Raw genomic sequence first — 19,538 nt, 5'->3', positions numbered from 1 at the left:
GTTTGCCTCAGAGCCAGCAGGCACTGCAGGGCTTATGGAAATTCTACAAAAGCAGAAGCGTCCAGTCCCTGGTTTCCAAAACGAACATTAGAAGTTTACTCCCATTTTTAACTCCTGCTTTTAACAATGAGATAGCAAAGAGGATGCTGTGGAAATGCTGACTGAGATCACGGTTTAGGCCAAAACTCAGCCTCCTCCTGAAGTGTCCACAACTCTGGGCAAGCGAATTGTGATGCCTCTGAGCCTGACTGCAGGCAGCTGCCCGCGGCGAGCTGCTGGTGCCAGCCGGAGCCCCCGCCCGCTGGCTCTGAGCTGCCACCGCCTGCATTTCTGCTCTTTGAGTCTCACTGGAAATTCAGGATCTCCCTGACCCCCGGAGCAGAGGTACCCCATCCTGCCCCACTCCCCAGCAGAGCTTGCACAGGGTCCCACTGCGGCTCCCAGCCCTCGCTGCTCCCCGACGGAGCTTCACCTGCCGCTGATCTGGACTGCAGGCAGCATGAGGTGTCCAATTAAACCCCAGCCACCTCCTCCTCCTCTTGCATCCCGCCCCCCCACCTCCAACTCAGGAGCCGTCTTCTAGCAGCCTCTTCATCCCACGACGGCATCTGGGTCTGTTATTTCCCTTGGAAAGCAGAGAAGGTCTCCTGGACTTGTCAGTGTTCCCAGCACTGCTGAAATAATAGGGCTGACGCTGGTTCCTAACAATGGGTCGTGCCACCCCTCTGACAGCTATCACCGGCTGAGCCAGTATAAAAGAGAGAGAGGACGCGTGCCATCTGTGGTACACCCTCTCCTGGGTTGCTGAGGCAGACAAGCTGTTTGGTGTTGATTGATTCCCTCTCTGCTAGCCTACAACTCCAGCCTGGGCAGGCAATCTTTGCAATTCCAATATAAAAGTACTTTTGCTGGCAGTGGCTAGCCATGAGCTTGTCTCCCATAAACAACAGAGCTGAGAGCCCCTTTCGAGCCCCAGAGGAGCATGAACTGGAGGCAGTGGGAAAGAAAGCTTGGGATAATCCTGTTTACAATGGCTCTCCCTCTACCTCCCTGAAGATTCGAGCCATCTACAACCCTAAGTCCATCCTGGAGAATCCCTATGAGAACTTTGAAGAGGTGGGGGATCCGCTGCCCTACCAGGAAGAGCTGGGCAAAACTGCGGATGGGAAGACAAGTCCTTTCCTCAAGTGCTGTTTCTACATCTTCAGAGGCATCCGAGGTAAAGCTCTGACATCTCACTAGGAAGGATTTACTAGCTCTTGGGAAGAACAAAGGTATTGGAGGGGGGGTGGTGAGTGTGGGGATGCAGAAGGCAGAAACCCCACAGTGTCTATGCAGCCCAGGAACCTGCTCAACATAGACTGGCATTACGCTAGCCAGAGATCATCTTTGGCTGAGCTGGAGGGAGCGTTCTCCATCTGTGTGCCTTGCTGCAGCTCCAGCTGGGGTCTGTCCTGTTATCTGTGCTACAACGTGGGATGTAGAGGGAGATTTAGTGGCATGCTCAGGGTCATGCAGTTGGCAGAGCTTAAGTGTCCTGAATCCACAGGAGCCGTCACTGGTGACGAGACTATTCTGTCTTTGTGTGCATTTTCTAGATGGAGTGGTACTGGTCTCTGTGTTACAGTGACTTAAGAACTGACAGAAATATCCACCAGAGAAAATCTCACAGTGTCAGGACTGAAATGCAGAGGATGACAGGAATGTATCCAAAAGGCTTTGCTTAAAGACAGCTGAAAGAAAGAGGTGATAGTTGCCAGTTTAAAAGACAAAGGGGAATGAAATATTATGTAGAGTCATTCAGAGGCAATTAAAAACCTGGGAGCAAATTAGGTCTCTTCAAAGGATACAGCTCTGGGCAAAAGCATTTGTTGAACAGTTTCTTATAGAAGGCATAAAGTCCTAATACTATAAAAACAGGGAAGACAAAGCAAGAAATGGTATTTCTTGTGGAAAGTGTTATTTTCTTGCCAATGTCTTTTCTTCCTGACTTGGAAGGCAAGAGCCTTTCTCCGAGCTGTACGTTCTAACAGTGCACACAGGTGAATAACAGGACAGCCTGCTCCTGAATTGCACAGCCCCTCTGCGATCAATTCTTTCTCACTTGTCATTGCAGTTACAGTCTAACACTATTAATTCACATGGAAGCCGAGCTGAGGCTTTTGATGTTTCTCCTGGCCAAGGAGCCGTGCTGGGTGGGCTTGGTGTGTAATTACAGATTCTTCAGACCCAGTGTATCATTTTCCTCGTTTATTCTGATATCCTTTCTTCTAGGCACTTTTTGAGACTCAAAAAGGAAGAATCCAAATCCATATTTTAACATCAAATTCTATTTGTGAGATGCCAGGGTTGAAATTGGAGCATGCAAATGAAAATAACTGTGAGGACACTACAGCATTCCTTCTATGACTGTTGCAGCAGTGTCCTCTGCCAGCAAGGGTGGTAAATAGGGTTGTAGGAGAGACCAGAGCTGGGAATATGAGATTCAAAGGCCAGTGCAGCCAGAAGAAAGGCCTCTATCAGCTTCACAGAGGTGGGGACTTTTTCCTTGAAGAATTTGCATCCTTCCTTTCCACCTTTACTAGGTGCTCATTATTTTTCATTGCCTCTCTAAATATTGCTGATTGTCCCCCCTCCCTTTCCGTTGAATCACCTTAGTGTCTCACATGGAAAACAGAGGTTTTAAACACAGATCGCTTAGCCAAGGACAGTTTGTGGGCTTTTTTTACTAAAACCTATTCTTTGGGATTACATGTCCATAGCTCTTTGGGAGTACTGGTCATAGTTGGCTTACTCAGTTCTTTTCTTGTCCTCACCAGCTACTGGGCTGGACTACCAGTGAGTAGTTGCTGCTTGGAGGCCACTGCTCAGGACTGTTCCTCTCTAAGCTGTGTTCAAGCAATTCTATGTCCTCTGGTTCCTGCCTGCTGCCTGGCACCTCAGCCGTTCATGGCCAGCCTATAGACAGACTTTGCTGGGTATCTGGGTGGCATGGGAGCCGATGAGGGGCACCCAGCTTCCCACTGCCTTTAGAAGAGGATCTCCAGCTGTATCCAAAACTTTGAGCTAGTCACTGACCTGGGTCACAAGTCTGATTTAAAAGTAGCCTAGGAAGATAATGTGGATGTTGCCATTAATTCTTACCAGCAACTTATCACTAGCAGGAAGGCAAGAATTACAAATTAATTGCATCGATTACCTGATTTCTAGATTCTAGGGTTTTTTTGGCAAATCCCTGAACCAAGTTTTCAAGGACATTTGAGTGTCCTGGAATTTAGATATTCCCAAGCATATTTCTATTCCCAAAGCAAAGAAAGTCTGTGTCTCTGTTCCCAACATGTGGATAGTAGAGATTCCTGCCTCATGGAAAATCAAATAAACCTGTTAAAAGATTGTGATGTAATCACATCTAGACATGAAGGAGGTCATTTGAAAGCGATCTGAACAGATGGTTCAGTTGGTTTTCTTGTTGTTTCACACAGTAGAGATTCCTGTAGACCATACACTACTCTCTCCTGCACATGAGTTAATCCAGGTCTTCTCCAGGCTCTCATTTCTGTTGCTGGTCTGGCATGCCCAGAATAGGCTACTGGTTTGTCTGTCCAGGAGTGAGGGTGGATGCTGCCAACAGTCACTATGGTACCTGACGGTGCAAAAAGCTCTCTAATCTGTGAGATGCCAAAGAGCTATGGAAAGGACCGGAGTAAATGCACACAGACCACTATGCTGCTTTTGCTTATTCCAGAGAAAAAAGCACTTCGTCCTCTGCCAGGATTATTTCAAATGTGTGGCCTTTGATCAGCTTTGATCCTGGCTAGCAGGAAGATGATTGTTGCAGACTACTGGGGATGGGCATCAGGGCTGAGCTCTCTAGGAGCGGCAGAAAGCAGCAGGACTATGGGCATTATTGACACGGCTTCCATCACTAGACTTTCAAGTGGAAGTTCTCATGCCTTTTCAACTTCAAGAGCATTTCAGAAATCACAACAGAAAGCCATTACAAAAAGAACAAACAAATACACTAATGGTATCAGACAGTTCATCAACCCAAAATATCAGGCTCCTTTTAAAGGAAGCGTTTTTCTCTTTTGATCAACCCTGGTGACGTTTAATGCTTTCACTGTGTCAAGAAATTGGATTGCTATCCAGTGCAATTGGCATAACCATATCAAAGTCAGCAGAGCTCCATTGATAGACATCCTGAAGATAATTTGGCTCTGAATTTTATGCTGAAAATATTGATTTGGGTTATTTGATTGAGTCTTATGACCTACAAGAAATCTGCAAGAGTTTTTATGTAAGCAAGGGACAAATATTTGGGGGCTGATGGTTCAATATATACTGAAAGGACTAATAGTTGTAAAGCTAACATCATATGCTGTTCTGCTACGGAAGTCCTATCAGAAGGTCATCTGTTGACACATGGATGACAGGATGAAATTTTGTGTTTCAGGGGTACTAGTGACAAAGACTGAAATTCTGCAAACAGTAAGCTGAAAAACAGGCTGGAAAAGATCAGTGCATAATGAACTGGAGAGTGATTTAGCAAAATAAGGAAAGCCAATATATTTCAGTTTCGGTCAGCCCCAAATCTTTTGTTCATGTTAGGAATGGTTCTTTTTAGGGTTTATTTAACATGTTTTTTATAGCTCTTAGGCAAGTTTTGAAATGAAAAGTGGTTTTTGCTCTGAAAGTGACAAAAATCCAACTCCTAAAAATGTTCTTTGGGAACAGGACTTCAGTTCCTCACATGGCCTTTGGGAATAGCCATCAAAACTCTCCAATTTCCCTCTTTGCACCCAACAGGTCTGTGGGGCACTACACTGACTGAGAACACAGCTGAAACAGGGAGCTTTATGTGAAGACCACACTGCGAGAGCTGCTAGTCTATATTGTGTTCTTGGTGGACATCTGTCTACGTAAGTAGCTGTCATATCTCATAGGTGTCTTTTCTGTGTGCAGCGTGAGGGGGAATAATGTGAGGTTTTATTATTAGACTTACTCTGTTGTGGGTGTAAGTTATTGTACATGAACTCACTGCAGCAAGCAGGGGTGTCATTAACCTACAGAACAGCTGCTGCACACACAAGTGAAATAACTGACGGTTGCTCTAGACCTAATGATATGGTTAAGTTGAAGCAGTATTTTCCAATCTGTTTTCAGTTCTAGCCATCGACTCCACTGTCCTGTGAGCATCTGGCCAGAGTCTTTTCCTAGTTTCACAACAAATGTTCAAACCCCAGAGAGCAGCCCTGGAAACTTCCTGGATCAAAGATACAGTGTTCAGAGAGATTTTTCCCTCTGGGGCTGGAGGGTGGCTGAGGTGATAAAGCAGATGGCAGCTCACACTGTGTTCTTGGGTGGATTTACTGCGTCCCTGTATGAATGCTAATGGGCTTTGTGCGGGTAGTAGAACAATGGCTGTTTGTTTTTGGGAAGGTTCATTCATTATCACGAATGAGCACCTGTGGCACAGGACAGTGAAGAGGATTATATTTCATGGACCTTATGGCAGGAGAGACAGACGGGACAATACCAACCTGAGTTACTATCGCACTGGTCCAGCGGGACAGCACTTCAGTCTCTCTGTGTAAAGAACTGAGACATGCAGATAGACGTACGTGCGCTCACGCACTGACTCATCCAAAAGCGGTGGTGGTGGTGGGGTCTTGAATATCAGCTGCTTTACTTTTGTGGTGCCCTTTTCAACAGTAGGACGTATTCTTAGTGATCACCATGATGGATGCTTTTCTGCAGGAAGGAGCACTGGAGAGTTGAACAACATGCTCAGGGAAGTTAAAGCCTGCTCCTGTTTGAGGTTTCTTGGAAGATGAAACTGGAGCTTTCCACTTGGGAAAATGTTATGAATTCAGATCAGAACTTCACAATACAGATCATGGACTTTGTTCTGAGAAACATAAAATTTCTAAGAGAAATTTTCCAAGGAAAAAAATGTTACCCAGGATGTTCAGTTGCATCATCCAGTGGTCTTCTCTGGTGTTTAAACTTTTATAGTCTGTCAGTCTGACAGTTTAAATTGTGGAACATGCAACAGATAAGTTTGTAAATGGCCTAAGAAAGCAGAAAGTACTATGATTAGACTCTCCAAGATCTTGTCTCTTGTGCCTTGCTCAGTTTACCTGTGATAGTATAAGCTACGCAGAAAGTGAATATATGTCATGCTCTAATCTTCAGATATAAGGGAAGACCCTCCTCTTGTTTCTTCTTAGTGACGTATGGAATGACAAGTTCCCAATGCCTATTACTACACCAAAGTGATGTCTGAGCTCTTCCTGCAGACCTCTTCGGACGGCCGTGTCTCCTTCCAGTCCATTGGCAGCATGGCTGACTTCTGGGTGGTGAGTCCAAATCTGGCCTGGTGTGGGGAGCCCTGGAAATCTCAGCTAGGCTGGGATACTCATTTCCCTCTGAATGTGATACCTAGTGCTTTCAGCAAGAGATTTTGCTGCCACAAACTTTAGACAGCTACTAGCAATAGTCACAACATCATTTGCATCCAAAATATCCACTGATTTTAAAATATAATTTATCCCTCTGAGCACTGCGGTCAGAATACTGGTTAGGCTAAGTGTTGTGTGTGCCCAAAAGAGTCTATTCCCCAGAAACTTACCAGCTCGACAGGCAGGATATAATAAAAAAATTGCTGCAATATGATGCTCGTCACCCAGATAGGGAGTACAGGCCTGGAGGGGCCAAGTGACTTACTCCAGGTTTCCTTGTGGTAGAAGTAGCTTTGAATCCTACAGTCCAACGTCTTCATGCTGGTGTTCTAGTAATATGCCTACGCCCATTTTCATGGGCAATTGTTGGAACAGCATACCTAACCTGCCTGTAATTCATGCCTGGGCTTATCTGATCTGTAGATTCTTTGTGAAGAAGCTGGATTAAAATTTGCACTGACTTTTCTCAAAGAGAATAAAGAGGAGAAAAGATGTCTAGAGTCTGACCCATTTCTGTCAAAGAACTGGTGAAGGAATAGTATGAGTCACGGTGAACGTTGTTGAGATATTGCAACCACTTATCTCTGACAGTCAGCCAGAAATTTTGTCAGTTAGCTCTGTCTTTTCCTGCCATATTGAAAAAAGGAAAGTGACCTATGGCACTATTTTCTTCCTCCCACTGTTTCCAGGGCACTGGCACACCCCCTTTTCATAATTCCCACCTCGTGCCAGGGCAATTCCTTGCGCCTTGTGCTCACTGAAGTGGAAGGGACAAAGAGGGCCTTTGTCTCTCCACTAACCCAGCAAGGTGCAGCAATCATATTACAGGCCTGTGAGCAGTCAACAATGACCCTGCTGCCCAGGATCCCTCTTCCACCCTGTGGCTCCAGCAGCCCTGGTCTTTCCCCTCCTTAGCATCTATCCAACACAAGCTTCCACTACGTTCCATCTTGGGGAGTAGTGAGGGGTTGATCAGGTCTTACTATCTCAAGCCCAGGCCAAAATTCCTCTGATATGTGGGCTGTGAAGAAGTTGTTCTCCTCTCCCTCTCTTGCAGTATGCACAAGGCCCGCTTCTGGATAACCTTTATGGACAAAGTGGTACAACAACAAGTCCCTAGCAGAGCATGGCACCCAGTCCATACATCTATTATGAGAACTTGCTGCTGGGTGTCCCACGCATGCGACACTGAAGGTGAAGAACAGTTCCTGTGTGGTCCATGATGACTTCAAGGAGGAAATCTCAGGCTGCTATGATGTATACTCAGAAGACAAGGAGGAAAGGGTCTCCTTTGGACTCATCAATGGAACGGCGTAAGTGCATCTTTTACAGTTAGGATTAGAAAACCTGTGATTTTTTTTTTTTTTTCAGTTGCCCCAAATTAGTCCGTTGTAGTTAAAATAAGATCTGCTGAGTCACAGGATGCCAGGGTTGAGTTTTTCAAATAAGGTGGGAATTGCCCTTGCAGCAGCAGCAAGTCCTTTTCATCTATCAGTAAGGGCAAGTGTCTCATTGAGGAAAAGCACAACAGTGGCAGAGTGAGACCTGCTGGGACAAGCCATGAAAATCCAGTGTAGAATTAGGTGGAGATTGTTGTCTTTTTTTAAGAGGGTGAGGATAAACAGAGACCTTTGGGACCAGATCTATCAAATGGATGATGCTATCTGCTTCACTCCTGGATTCCAGGAGCCAGAGAAAGGGAGTGCATCTCTTTCACCTTGAAAACCTGTTTCTCTATATAACAATGTGAGGTAGCTACAATTTAATAACTCTTTACTTGCTGCTTGAGTCTTGGTCGTGAATGAGATGTTATTTTTCATAAGGACATATGAGTGCAAGTGTGTTCTAAGAAAAGGGCTGTGTGCAACATGGTAGAAGGCAATACAGCAGATCCTGGGAGTAACCTCCATGCAAACAAGACTGTGGAATAGCCAACGAACCTGTAGAATCTTCCCTCCCTCCATAGTATTGCAAGTGGTGTTGTGTCACTGCTGGGAAGCAATAGGTCAGAAAACTATCAAGAATGAAGAACTTATGTAGGCTCAGATCTGGAATAGGAATTAAGTGCCAACTCTTAATTAAAAACTGCTCTGTCCATTGAAGATATAGTCTAATTTCTCCTGGCTACAAGGTCATATCCAAGCCTGGGATGGTGATGCCTTTGCTTATGGCTTGTCTGTTGCAGGTGGAGATACCATTCTGAGGAGGAGCTGGGTGGCTCATCTCATTGGGGAAGAGTAACTAGTTACAGTGGGGGAGGATACTACATAGACCTCAAGTTGACCAGAGAAGAAAGTGCTGAAGCCCTGCAAGTCTTGAAGGAGAAGTTGTGGCTGGATCGGGGGACACGAGTTGTCTTCATTGATTTCTCTGTGTATAATGCAAATATCAATCTGTTCTGTGTTCTGAGGTAAGCCAAGTTCCACTGAATAGTCTTCTGCCTCTTGCTTCTCCTCAATGCCACAGTTTCTTAAAATGTAAATATTTTAATACTGTCCTCCAGAGGGGTAGGACTGAGTGTTGTCAATAGATGTTGCTTAGATTAGTAAGAAACTTGGTCTTCCTGACATAACCAGTCACACTTCTTTTCACCTTTCACCTTTCCTATCATGGGCAGTGAAGTAGCAGAGATAAGGCTGCATAAACACAAGCACAACTCTTCCACTCACACTTTGGTGGACAGCTCATGCTCAGGTTTGATGCCTCTCAAAATTATCTAAGAGCCCCCATTCCTCTGTTTATAATTAGCAGAGTTTTCTTGTCCCCTTCAAGGCTAGTGGTCGAGTTTCCAGCCATGGTGGTGCCATTCCCTCTTGGCAAATCCGGACGGTCAAGCTTATACGATATGTCAGTGCATGGGACTTCTTCATTGTTGCCTGTGAAATTGTTTTCTGTGTCTTCATCTTCTACTATGTGGTGGAGGAGATTTTGGAGCTGTGTATCCACAAGCTTCAGTACTTCACCAGCATCTGGAACATCCTGGATGTGGTCGTATTCTGGTGAGGATCCTTGTACACATTTTTGGGAGGACCAATGGCACCGAGGTGTAAGAGTCAAAAGAAATGAAGGAATGGGGAAACTGATGTAGGTAAGACGATAGCTGGCGCAGGTTTTGCTCCACTAGCAAAATGAACTAGCAGAGTAAATGGACACCATGCTTTTCTATAAGCTGTTGTGAGAAAATCCTTGTTTTCTTATAAGAGATGCCTGAGAGGCTGTGAAGCCAGGGCATCATTCAGGTGCATTAAGACCTTATTTCATCCCACACATTAGATTGCAGTTGTGAGGTGTGATATCGGGAATTCTGTGACACTTTAATTCTGCAGAAAGCACAGGCACAGTGGTCACTGTAGATTCTTCCGCTTTGCAGCTTCTCCATCGTCGCTATTGGTTTTCTACATCTTTCGCACCATTGAAGTGAACAGACTGTTGGGAGAGTTGCTGAAACACCCTGACACCTACGCAGACTTTGAGTTCCTGGCATTCTGGCAGACACAGGTACAACACATATGAATGCAGTCAACTATTCTTTGCCTGGATCAAGGTATTGTAGGGGGTCTGGGAGGTGCTAGGCCTCCAGTCTCAGACTTCTTCCTCTAGATAGCTTGTGGGTTGACTCTTCCCTCCCTCGAGTGAATGAGGGTTTACAGCTGTATAACAGGAGAAGGATTTTCCTCAGTGTGTATGCTCTGTTTTGCAAGTAAATCCACACAACTTTTCACTTGGCATCTGAGGCCAGTTATTTGGAGATAACAGACAGGGAGACTGAGCTCAAACGTTGTGTGTAAAGTGGTTTTGGAAAATGCTGAGTACAATATAACTTTGTCTGTTCTGTACTATTTTAGTATTTTGGAGGATAATCTGATAAACTGTGTTTTCCTTTCATGATGGCCACCTAACAACTGGAAAGTATTTGTCTGTTGGCAGCATGGCCTTTGCATTTCGAAGTATCTTGGGCATAGTGGAAGCCACACTGTGTTTCGGGCTCCTTATTAGCCTCAAGACATTTGTCCTTATAGCAGTCCCTTTTTATATTTTCCTTTGACACAGGGAACAGAATCATACACATATGATCCCACAGGAAGATGGTGGTACACCTGGGACAAACATCCTGAACGCTAAGCCGCCATTCCCCCAGCCCTAGACTAGCTGTCATCTTGGTGCTTTGTACTATAGTGACCCTCTTGTCTTACCTAAGCGTGCATATACGAGGCTGACTGACCTAGCTGATGGTTGACTTAGCTTTGTCTGTGTTCTTCTTCTTGCAGATATTCAAGTACATTAGCTTTAACAAAACAATGACCCAGCTTTCCTCCACACTGGCACGTTGCGCCAAGGACATCCTGGGCTTTGCCATTATGTTCTTCATTGTCTTCTTTGCCTATGCCCAGCTGGGTTACCTTCTTTTTGGGACACAAGTGGAAAACTTCAGTACCTTTGTTAAATGCATGTAAGCGTATAAATCAGAATCATGTTTCTATCTATGATTTCACCAAAATAATTTTAACTGCTTTCCAATTTCTCCCCAATAGAAAACAGGAATAACAATCAGGCATCTGTTGTATCTCATTGTAATAAAGCAGCCACAATGGTTAATAAATCCTTCACAGTCCTCCAACAGTTACATCTTCATGGACAAAAGTGAGAAAATTGAGGGTTACAGACAGATTTCTGGTTATCTGGTATTTATCAGCTGATCCCACCCAGACTTTGAGCAGCCCTATGATCCAATGGAAAGCCCAGCCTTTTCAAGATAATAGTTTAGTGAGCAGTTTCAGTTTGCTGAAGTCTAGACAGCTTTCCCTTGATGTGGAGTTGTTAAGCACATCATGGGTACTCAACATACAGAGTAGTTTAAAATCTTTCTGCAGAAAAGCATCGTAACTCAGCTGATAATTTCAGTTTTTGTTCTCCAGGTTCTTCTGTCACCTTCTCACTACTCACAGTGGTAAGAATGGTGCTGTCTGACTGCCACTGAGACCTTGGCAAATTGTGGTTTTGTATACCAGCAGATGACTTTATGCCTAGTTAGGTTAAACTTCTCTATAATTCTGGTGGTAAGAACTAAATAGCTGAAAACAAGTGTTTTGAGGTAGGCTCAGAGTATTGTTGTTTTTTTTTTTTAATAAGGAAGAGATCCAAACAAACTTTGGAGTTTTGGAATTCTCTGGCTTCCAAACACATTTGCTGATCACATAGTTTCAGTGTCTGTGCAACAGCTGCACGAAAACTTTTCTGTTTTTCATCAGACAGTGCACTTTTATTCAAACAAAGATTCGGAAGGAACACTGTTTGTGGCTACAGGGTTTTCACAGGGAAAAGCAGAAGTAATGCATTTATCTTAACAAGATGATAGCTTTAAACACTGAAATGATAAATTCAGAAAATCAATATTTTTATTATTTATATGAGTTATAAATGTATCTGATTTTGTAGAAGATAACAGCTCTGCTTCAATGTAACAGCTCATTCTCAAAGTTGGTAGTCATAATATGCTAATTTTAATACAAATTGAGCATAAAGTTTTCTAAAATATATTGTATAATAGTCTAAATAAGATGACGTAGACATTTTCAAAGCGAGAGATAAGGATTTCTTCCTGGAAGAAAACATTACAACATCATTGAATCAAGAAAATTTAAACCAAAGAAGAGGAAGCAATGACATATTCCTCTTCCTTAGACCTGCAAAACATTCCTAGCTCCCTAAATAGTCCAAATGCAGGGAATCTGAAATGGAGCTTTGCATTTCTCAGACAGGATTTTCAGGCTTCAGGCTCTCAAGGTCCCCTTCCCTGCCTATGGGTTCACAGTCTGTCTGTCTTTCTTTTTGGTTTTTTTTTTTCCTTTGTTTTTTTTTTTAATTGGAGGATATAATTTTTGAGAAGGTCGTTTCACCGATCAGTTTCCAGAGAAGTCCCACAAATAATGTATGAAGATACCTGAGATGGGGAATAACCACTGGGTGGATAAGCACCCACAGAAGGCAGTGTTGGAAAAGTGAGTTAAGACACCAAGCTCAGACAGCCCTTCAGTCCATGGGCTCACTCAGTTAATATGCAATATTAAAGGAGGTATCTGCTACAGCAGCAGTTTTCAGCCTGAGTTCCACAGGCCTCTGGCATACAGGTCCTGCCTTCAAGAGCTCTATGAGAGGTAACTGAGAAAAGCAAACTTCTGATCAACAGACTTAAACTTGCTTCATCATAGGGGTTATGAATTGCAAAAGGTTGAAGAGCACTGGCCAGTACTAACATCCTCTCCACAGTCTCATGAACTCTCTTGCAAGAGAAGTCTTCATTGAGTCAAATGCCTTTATAAGGGAAAACTCAAGCTGGCTTTGTTTTGTTTTGAACTCCTGTTTAGATCAAAACACACTGTGGGTAACTAGGAATTTGTGTGGAAACCATGTTTTTCTTTACAGCCCACTCTTGCTCTAACAAGATCAGCTCCATTTTTCCTTGAAATACTATGGGTACTTTTAACTCACCCGTCAGTCTGAGTGAATTATACCCTGCTTTGGCTTGCACCTGTGACTATCCAGGCTGCAGGCAGGTTCAGGGTTCACCTCAATACTGTCTGAGGAGGTAGGATAAATGTATGTGCCTTTGTGTGACCTTGTGCTCTACCTCTCCTCCAGCTTCACTCAGTTTCGGATCATTCTCGGTGATTTTGACTACAATTCCATTGACAATGCCAACAGGGTCCTTGGGCCTATTTACTTCGTCACCTATGTGTTCTTTGTTTTCTTTGTGCTCCTGGTAAGCAAAAAAACCCTCCTCACCCCTGTATTGACAGCAGTGTTTGAGAGACCATCTCCTGATAATCCCTGAGTTAGGTGCAGTGTAAATTCTTAGAGAGAAAGGAAGGTTCTGATAGCTTTGCAGTGCAATTAGACCAAAGTAGACACAGAATATGTAATTGCAATTGAAGATTTTGTAATCAGGGTAATTAAGGGCCATATTTACATCCTTTAAGGCGAAGACTAAAACTGACTCTGAATATCACTGAATATTGTAGCTGAATTCAAGGGGATCAAGAGAGTTCACTGCTCTGTAGTGGCAGTGAACAAAACATGGGGGACAGCCTCTGGCTTCCTAGACTATAGATGCAAAGGGATGCTCATAATGAGCAGGTTAAACACCCAGTGCCAGGAATCCAAGTGTAATGTAAGATCTTGCAGGAGAGGCTACCAAAGCTGGTGTTTGAGCTGGGAACAAATGTACTTACAGCCACTGCTTTAGCTGCAAGGATCTCCTCCCCGGTGAGAAAGCACTATGTGGCTGAAGTGGACCTTCCTTTCACCCACTTTAATTTGCCCAGGGGATACCCCATGCAGAAACAGCTCCTTGATTAATTTAGCCCTGCCAACTATGCCTGTCTCTTGCTGCCTCAGCTGCTGGAGCAGGTGAGATGCCTTCATGCTTATTTATCTCTTCCCCTTTTTCTAGAACATGTTTCTGGCCATCATCAATGACACCTACTCAGAAGTCAAGGAGGAGCTTTCAAGCCAGAAAGATGAGCTGCAGCTCTCAGACATCTTGAAGCAGGTGATGAATAGTGAAAGCTGTGCTACTTTCTAGCTAAATCATAGAATCATATCATAGAGCGGTTTGGGCTGAAAGGGACCTTAAAGATCATCTCGTTCCAGCCCCTCCTGCCATGGATCCTGAAACATTTTCTGGGAGTCCCTGACTTAGGTGGAATTTACTAGGAAAGACAGTGGTTGTCAACTCCAAATCCACCTTCCTGGTGCACACAGGAGTCACAGTTCCATTCTGAGATAAATCATTCTCCTAGATCCTTTGGCAATGTGAAGACGAGAAAGCAGGGGTTGGGGAATCCTGTTACTTGAGCATGCTGTTAGTGTTTCTGAAAGACTTCTCTTCCCAGGACAGTCTCTAGACAACGCTCTTTCAGTCCTTGATACAGTATACTTTGATCAATAAAATGGCAGTTCTATTCTGCTGATCTGAGCATGTTACAATGGTGGGAATCTGGTGGACTACGTCTGGATTTCCCCTGGGCAAATTCCAGAAAAGGTCCTGGAAGGTCACAACTTTCTGTGCTGTGGAAACAATATTCTGCAAAGAATGGTATTTGAGACATTATCTTAAACAGCTGATGACTGTGAGTTCAGATAAAGGGAGAGTCAGGAGAAGAAAAGCAGAGGGAAAACTTTCTAGTGGAGACTCTGGATACCATGTTGGTGTCACTTTGAAGAGTTGATCCTAGTTTAGAGGTGGAGCCCATTCAGCAGTGTTGTGGTTTTGATTCTAGAAAGCTCAAAATCTTCCTATATTACTCAGCATCTGCTGACCCATATTGCATTGTCAGCTCTGCCCTATTTTTCGCTGTTCTGCCTGCATGATTCTGTGCCTATTTGCACCTTTGAAAACAGAGCTACAACCGGACGCTCATGAGGCTGAAGCTGAAGAAGGAGCGTATTTCTGACGTGCAGAAAGCACTGCAGAATGGAACGAAAGAGCTGGACTTTGAAGACTTCAAGAACAGCTTGAAGGAGTGAGTCAGTTTAAGGGATGACCACTTATCTGTTTCTCTTGGTTGTACAAGTAATTTAAATTCTCTGGTTTTCAAGTCTGGGAGAGCAGTTAGCTCAGATCTGGGCAATGTAAGATTCAAAAAGTAGTTATCATCTTTCTTCGCATATTTAATCTCCTGTTTCACACGGGTTTGTGTTACTATCTCTTTCCCATTTGAGATGTTTAGGTTTGTCACTAGCAGGAGGAAACAGTACACTGATTTCAAAAGGGGTGCTCCCACACTGTTAGAGCCTAACAGTGTAATTCAGTGCCTTGAGCTTTCTCTTTCTACTATTTTGCAGACTGGGCCATGCAGACCATGAGATCACAGCAGCCTTCTCCCAGTTCGACAAAGATGGCAACCACATCCTTGATGAAGAGGAGCAACAGGAGATGAAGCATGACCTAGAGGAAAAAAGGGTAAAAAAAGGGCAAGGGGAAAAAAACCTCTATTTGGTAGAGATCACTACAAAGTGACCTCAGGAATCGTTGAGTTGCCTGCTTAGCTTATACCACAAACTCTGCCTGGAGAGTAGCTGACTATATAAGTGCCTGTGAGGCTGTGTGTTATTTGCAGTGAAGCTGACACAGAGTTAGTTGCCAGCTTTGCAGGAGTTTCTTTATCTTCTAGGTTGCTCTGAATACAGAGATTGAAAATTTGGGGAAATCCTATGGTGATAACAACCTGGATGAGAATCTGACCTACATGGAAGAAAGGAATAATCACGCCAATAAGGCCAGCTGGGTCTCCAAAGAAGAGTTCCAAGTGTATGTTTGTGCTGGCAGTAGTTTAACCCCTCTGCAAATGAGGGGTCTGATTCCCTGCTGCTTCCTTCCCTAATGTAACTGTTTGCACTGGTGCTGAGCAGTTTCAGTAAGATCTTGTCCCTTTTTATCTTACACACATGTAAATGCGCAGGTCAGGAGAGAACTGGGACAGTTCTTGTAATGTAGTTTGCTTATTCGTGCAAACAACTGGATTAAGAAATTTTGCTTTCTGCTTCTTGAATAACCCCTGCAGCTGTCAGCTGGCCCCAGGCAATACGCTGTCGTGCTTCAGGTCAGAAGGTAGGCTTGATAAGTGGGCCAGGGGAAACTAATACCTTTATAGAAGGTCTTGTGGGAATAAATATCTTTGGTTTATAGACTATTTGGCCTTCATCCTCAAGGTCTTAGAATAACACTTGGCTGTTTCTTCCACAGCAGGAGCATGGGATAAATACAGCACAGAGAATCAGGAGATCCTGATTCTGCTACTGAGAAACACTGAGCAATCCACATAGGGCTGTTATCAAAGGAGAGGCAGGTGCAATATTTAATAATGGGATTATACTGTGATCCAAACTGATTGGGATACATTCTAAGCAGAATCACAGATTACAGATGAAAACATAGTGTAGCAGGGAGTTATGTTTTCAGTGGGTATGAATCAGTTCTCTAATGTAGAGCATTCATTCCTGTTTGAGGTCTGGCCCATTGTCCATAAGATTTCTGTTGCAAATTCTGCTGTTCAGCACAAGAAAAAGATTGCAAATGCTCTCCGTGTCTTCCTCAGCCTCCTGCAACGTGTGCTGCAGCTGGAACAGTCCATAAACAGCATTGGCTCCAAGATTGATGCAGTGGTGAACAAGCTAGACATGCTGGAAAGAACCAAGCTGAAGAGGAAAAACCATTTGGGAAAGCCACTGGATAATGCTAGCAAGGTTGGTGGCCCTCCATCATGCATTTGAACCAGTTTCAGGAAAGGTGACCAGCCCTGCTATGTAAATGGACCTGGTATCATCTTTGCTTTCCCAATCCCCACTGACATAAGACAAAAAGGGCTGGGCAGGGTCAGCGTTTTGTATGATCAAGCCTCTTTTGTTCAAGCATAGTGTCAAAAAGCTTCTTGCTTTCATGTGCCCCCAGTTAACCATGGTACTCTTAAATACACCTTCCAGCTCCTTTGAGGCAAGCTTATTCCTGTGGCAGTGGATGCAATTTGTTTGTCTTCAGTTTCTTTGCACCTACTTGTTCTCAGACATCAAAAAAGATCATACTGTCCTTCCCAGCAAGAGCAGCTCATGACAGGTTGTGGACTCTGATCTTAACATCTTGCCTGTGGATTATTTATCACATATGAGGTGGAAGATTGTTAGTGGTGGTCTCATAGTATCTCATTGCAGACTTGTGACTTTTGCCAAAGACTGGCTGTATTCAGTCAACCAGCATATTTTGAGTCTTCAGCTTTAAGGTCAAAGGCCAAAAGGTATGTGGGAGCCATGTCATTACTTCATATCTTCATGGCTTTCATAACAAGAATAGTCCAACAGCACACAGTGACCTAGCTGAGTCAGAAAGAAGCCTTTCTGTCTTGCAGAGTAGTTTTGTGATCCCTTCGCATCTGAAAGAGTAGTTTGGAGTCTCCTACCTCTCGCATGAACATGCCCGAAAGATTATTCAAGTGCTTGCTTGCAGATTTGCGTTGCCTTAGGATTTCTGTGAATGTTCTTGTAGAGGGTGAAAAGAGATGGCTGTCTAATCCTTGAATGGACATTCATCAGTACACTGCAGCAAACAGTATATTGGATCTTTAATAGACAGGCAGGTTGTAGTAGTTTCTGGAAGAACGTGGGAAGGTATTTAAGTATCATGCACACATTGTCTCTCCCCTAGAATGTTGCTAGACTTCTTGGTAGCTTGTTAACAAAGCAGGTCACTCTTTCTTCTGGTTTACAGGAGGAAGAACCCAGTCAGGAAGAGCTGCTCCCCCAGAGCCTAGATCAGCTGGGGAAAGAAGAAGCAGAAAGCTGGGGAATGGAATGTGCACGGGGAAACAACCTGAGTGGCAACTTTTCCCAAAATGGAGTCTATCTCACCTCGCCCAGGTCAAGTGTCCCAGGATCTCAAGTGCCCAAGAACATCCAGCCGCAGTCTGATGTGCACTTCTAGTGCACATCCCAGTGCTCTGAGTCTGCCTCCCACAGTGTTAAGTCACTGTCAGTTTCCCCACTGTTAGAAAAATCAGGACAGCTGGATGCAGATAACATTGTTGAAAGGAATTGGTGATGTGAAAAATCAGGGATGCTCTTTTCCAGCATAATAATGTGTAATGTCACAGAGCTAGAACTTCAGGCCCCCATATCTCTGGTGTAGGCAGAGATTTGGAACCAGGTGTTATATTAGTTTTCTGCCTCTGAACAGGCTGACGCAAAGACTTTTCTCTATCCTTTCCCCAAAAAGTAGTGACCCCAGAACTCTGTGAACACTTACGTTCAAAGTGGCACATTGCAACTTGTTCTCAACACACACAATTGTCTGCAGGACAAAGATGTGGTAATCATGTAAACAAAGAACATAATAACTGGTGTGAGATGGACAGGAGAAATTTAGTTATTTGTGTCTACCTGGTTATCATCAGTTTTGTTCTGTTGTAGTTCGTTTCCAGAATGTTTTGATAACCCTCTCTGTACCTTAGACTCAGATGTTGAGAAAAGAGAACGCTAACACCTTACTCTGGATAACTAAAATGAGACTTGGGAGAAGAATTGAAGTATCATAAACAGAGAAGCAGTTGTTACTGGTAGAGTCTGAGGTCTGAGTGTTAAGGAACAGACCTCTGGTTATATGGTTTCTAACACAGCTGTTGACACTAAGAAATCTCTTTTTTTTTTTTTGCACTCCTTAAATTGCATTTCAAGGTACTTCACAAAACTAGCATCATATGTACAAAATTGTGACATGTCTGGTTTTTGTCAAGGAAACAGTTTTGTTGCAGTTGTATGTGCTGGCACCATTTTGGTTTAGGAATATTGTGGAAATGAGATGAATGTTAGTTTTTCGATCACATGCAAAATACTTCTTTTCCAGGCATTTTTCACTTTTCTGAGACTTCTCTTTCCTTGTAGTTAGTGCAGACTATTGCAGCTATTACAGGGCTACTGTAAATGTATTTCAAATATCTTAATTGCTGATATGCTACAGTAGTTAACCTCAAATAGGCTCTGTAGGCTTAAAGCCAATGCAAACGCCAGCTGTCCCAGACCACTGCTAAAAACTCATAGTAATGTTTAGTGTGCTATACAGTGCAGTGATAGGTTTAGTGGAGACATTGTGCAATGGCATTTTGTATTGCCACCTTTTCAAGATGGATGCGTCACTGTGTTCTGGGGGAAAGCCTCCCTGAGAATGTCTGAAAGACCTGTCCCTGATGGCCCAGGCTCCGGGGTTGTCACAGCTACAAGATATCATGAATAAACTGAAGTAGAGGGTCATTCAGCTGCCAGAGCCTAGCAGGATCTGTGAGATCTTGTCATTCGGGCCACAGGGAGCTTAGATTTCGGTCAAGAGCTGTGGATGCAGGAACTGCAGGGTCTCACAGCTCACTTCCCATCAGCTGCTCCTGCTATTGGGGTTAAGACTTAGCTGTGAGACATTGCTGCTGTTCTTGACTCCCAGTTCCAGTGAATTCAGAATTGAGCGAGAGCTTCTTACCTTCAGCTTTTCCAGCTGAACTCAGAAGAATGATGTTTCTTACTTCCTCCTACTCTCAGCAT

The 19,538-nt window shown here is 43.8% G+C and overlaps 1 protein-coding gene across 1 annotated transcript; it reads left to right on the top strand.

Moving 5' to 3' along the window:
• Positions 1-924: 924 nt before the first annotated feature.
• On the top strand, positions 925-17,934 carry PKD2L1 (polycystin 2 like 1, transient receptor potential cation channel). The gene is given in 23 exon segments (XM_009984742.2): positions 925-1,219; positions 4,807-4,842; positions 4,845-4,919; positions 6,231-6,253; positions 6,255-6,359; positions 7,519-7,546; positions 7,549-7,601; positions 7,603-7,645; positions 7,648-7,774; positions 8,647-8,871; positions 9,234-9,253; positions 9,256-9,460; positions 9,832-9,850; positions 9,852-9,959; positions 9,961-10,005; positions 10,730-10,911; positions 13,101-13,221; positions 13,912-14,010; positions 14,862-14,983; positions 15,306-15,423; positions 15,635-15,771; positions 16,559-16,706; positions 17,722-17,934. Coding segments are annotated over 23 exon segments (2,547 nt in total).
• Positions 17,935-19,538: the final 1,604 nt, after the last annotated feature.

Source organism: Tauraco erythrolophus, chromosome 9, assembly GCF_009769465.1.
Source record: "Tauraco erythrolophus isolate bTauEry1 chromosome 9, bTauEry1.pri, whole genome shotgun sequence".
Taxonomy (NCBI): Eukaryota; Metazoa; Chordata; class Aves; order Musophagiformes; family Musophagidae; genus Tauraco; species Tauraco erythrolophus.
This window is presented reverse-complemented; position numbering and strand designations above follow the sequence as displayed.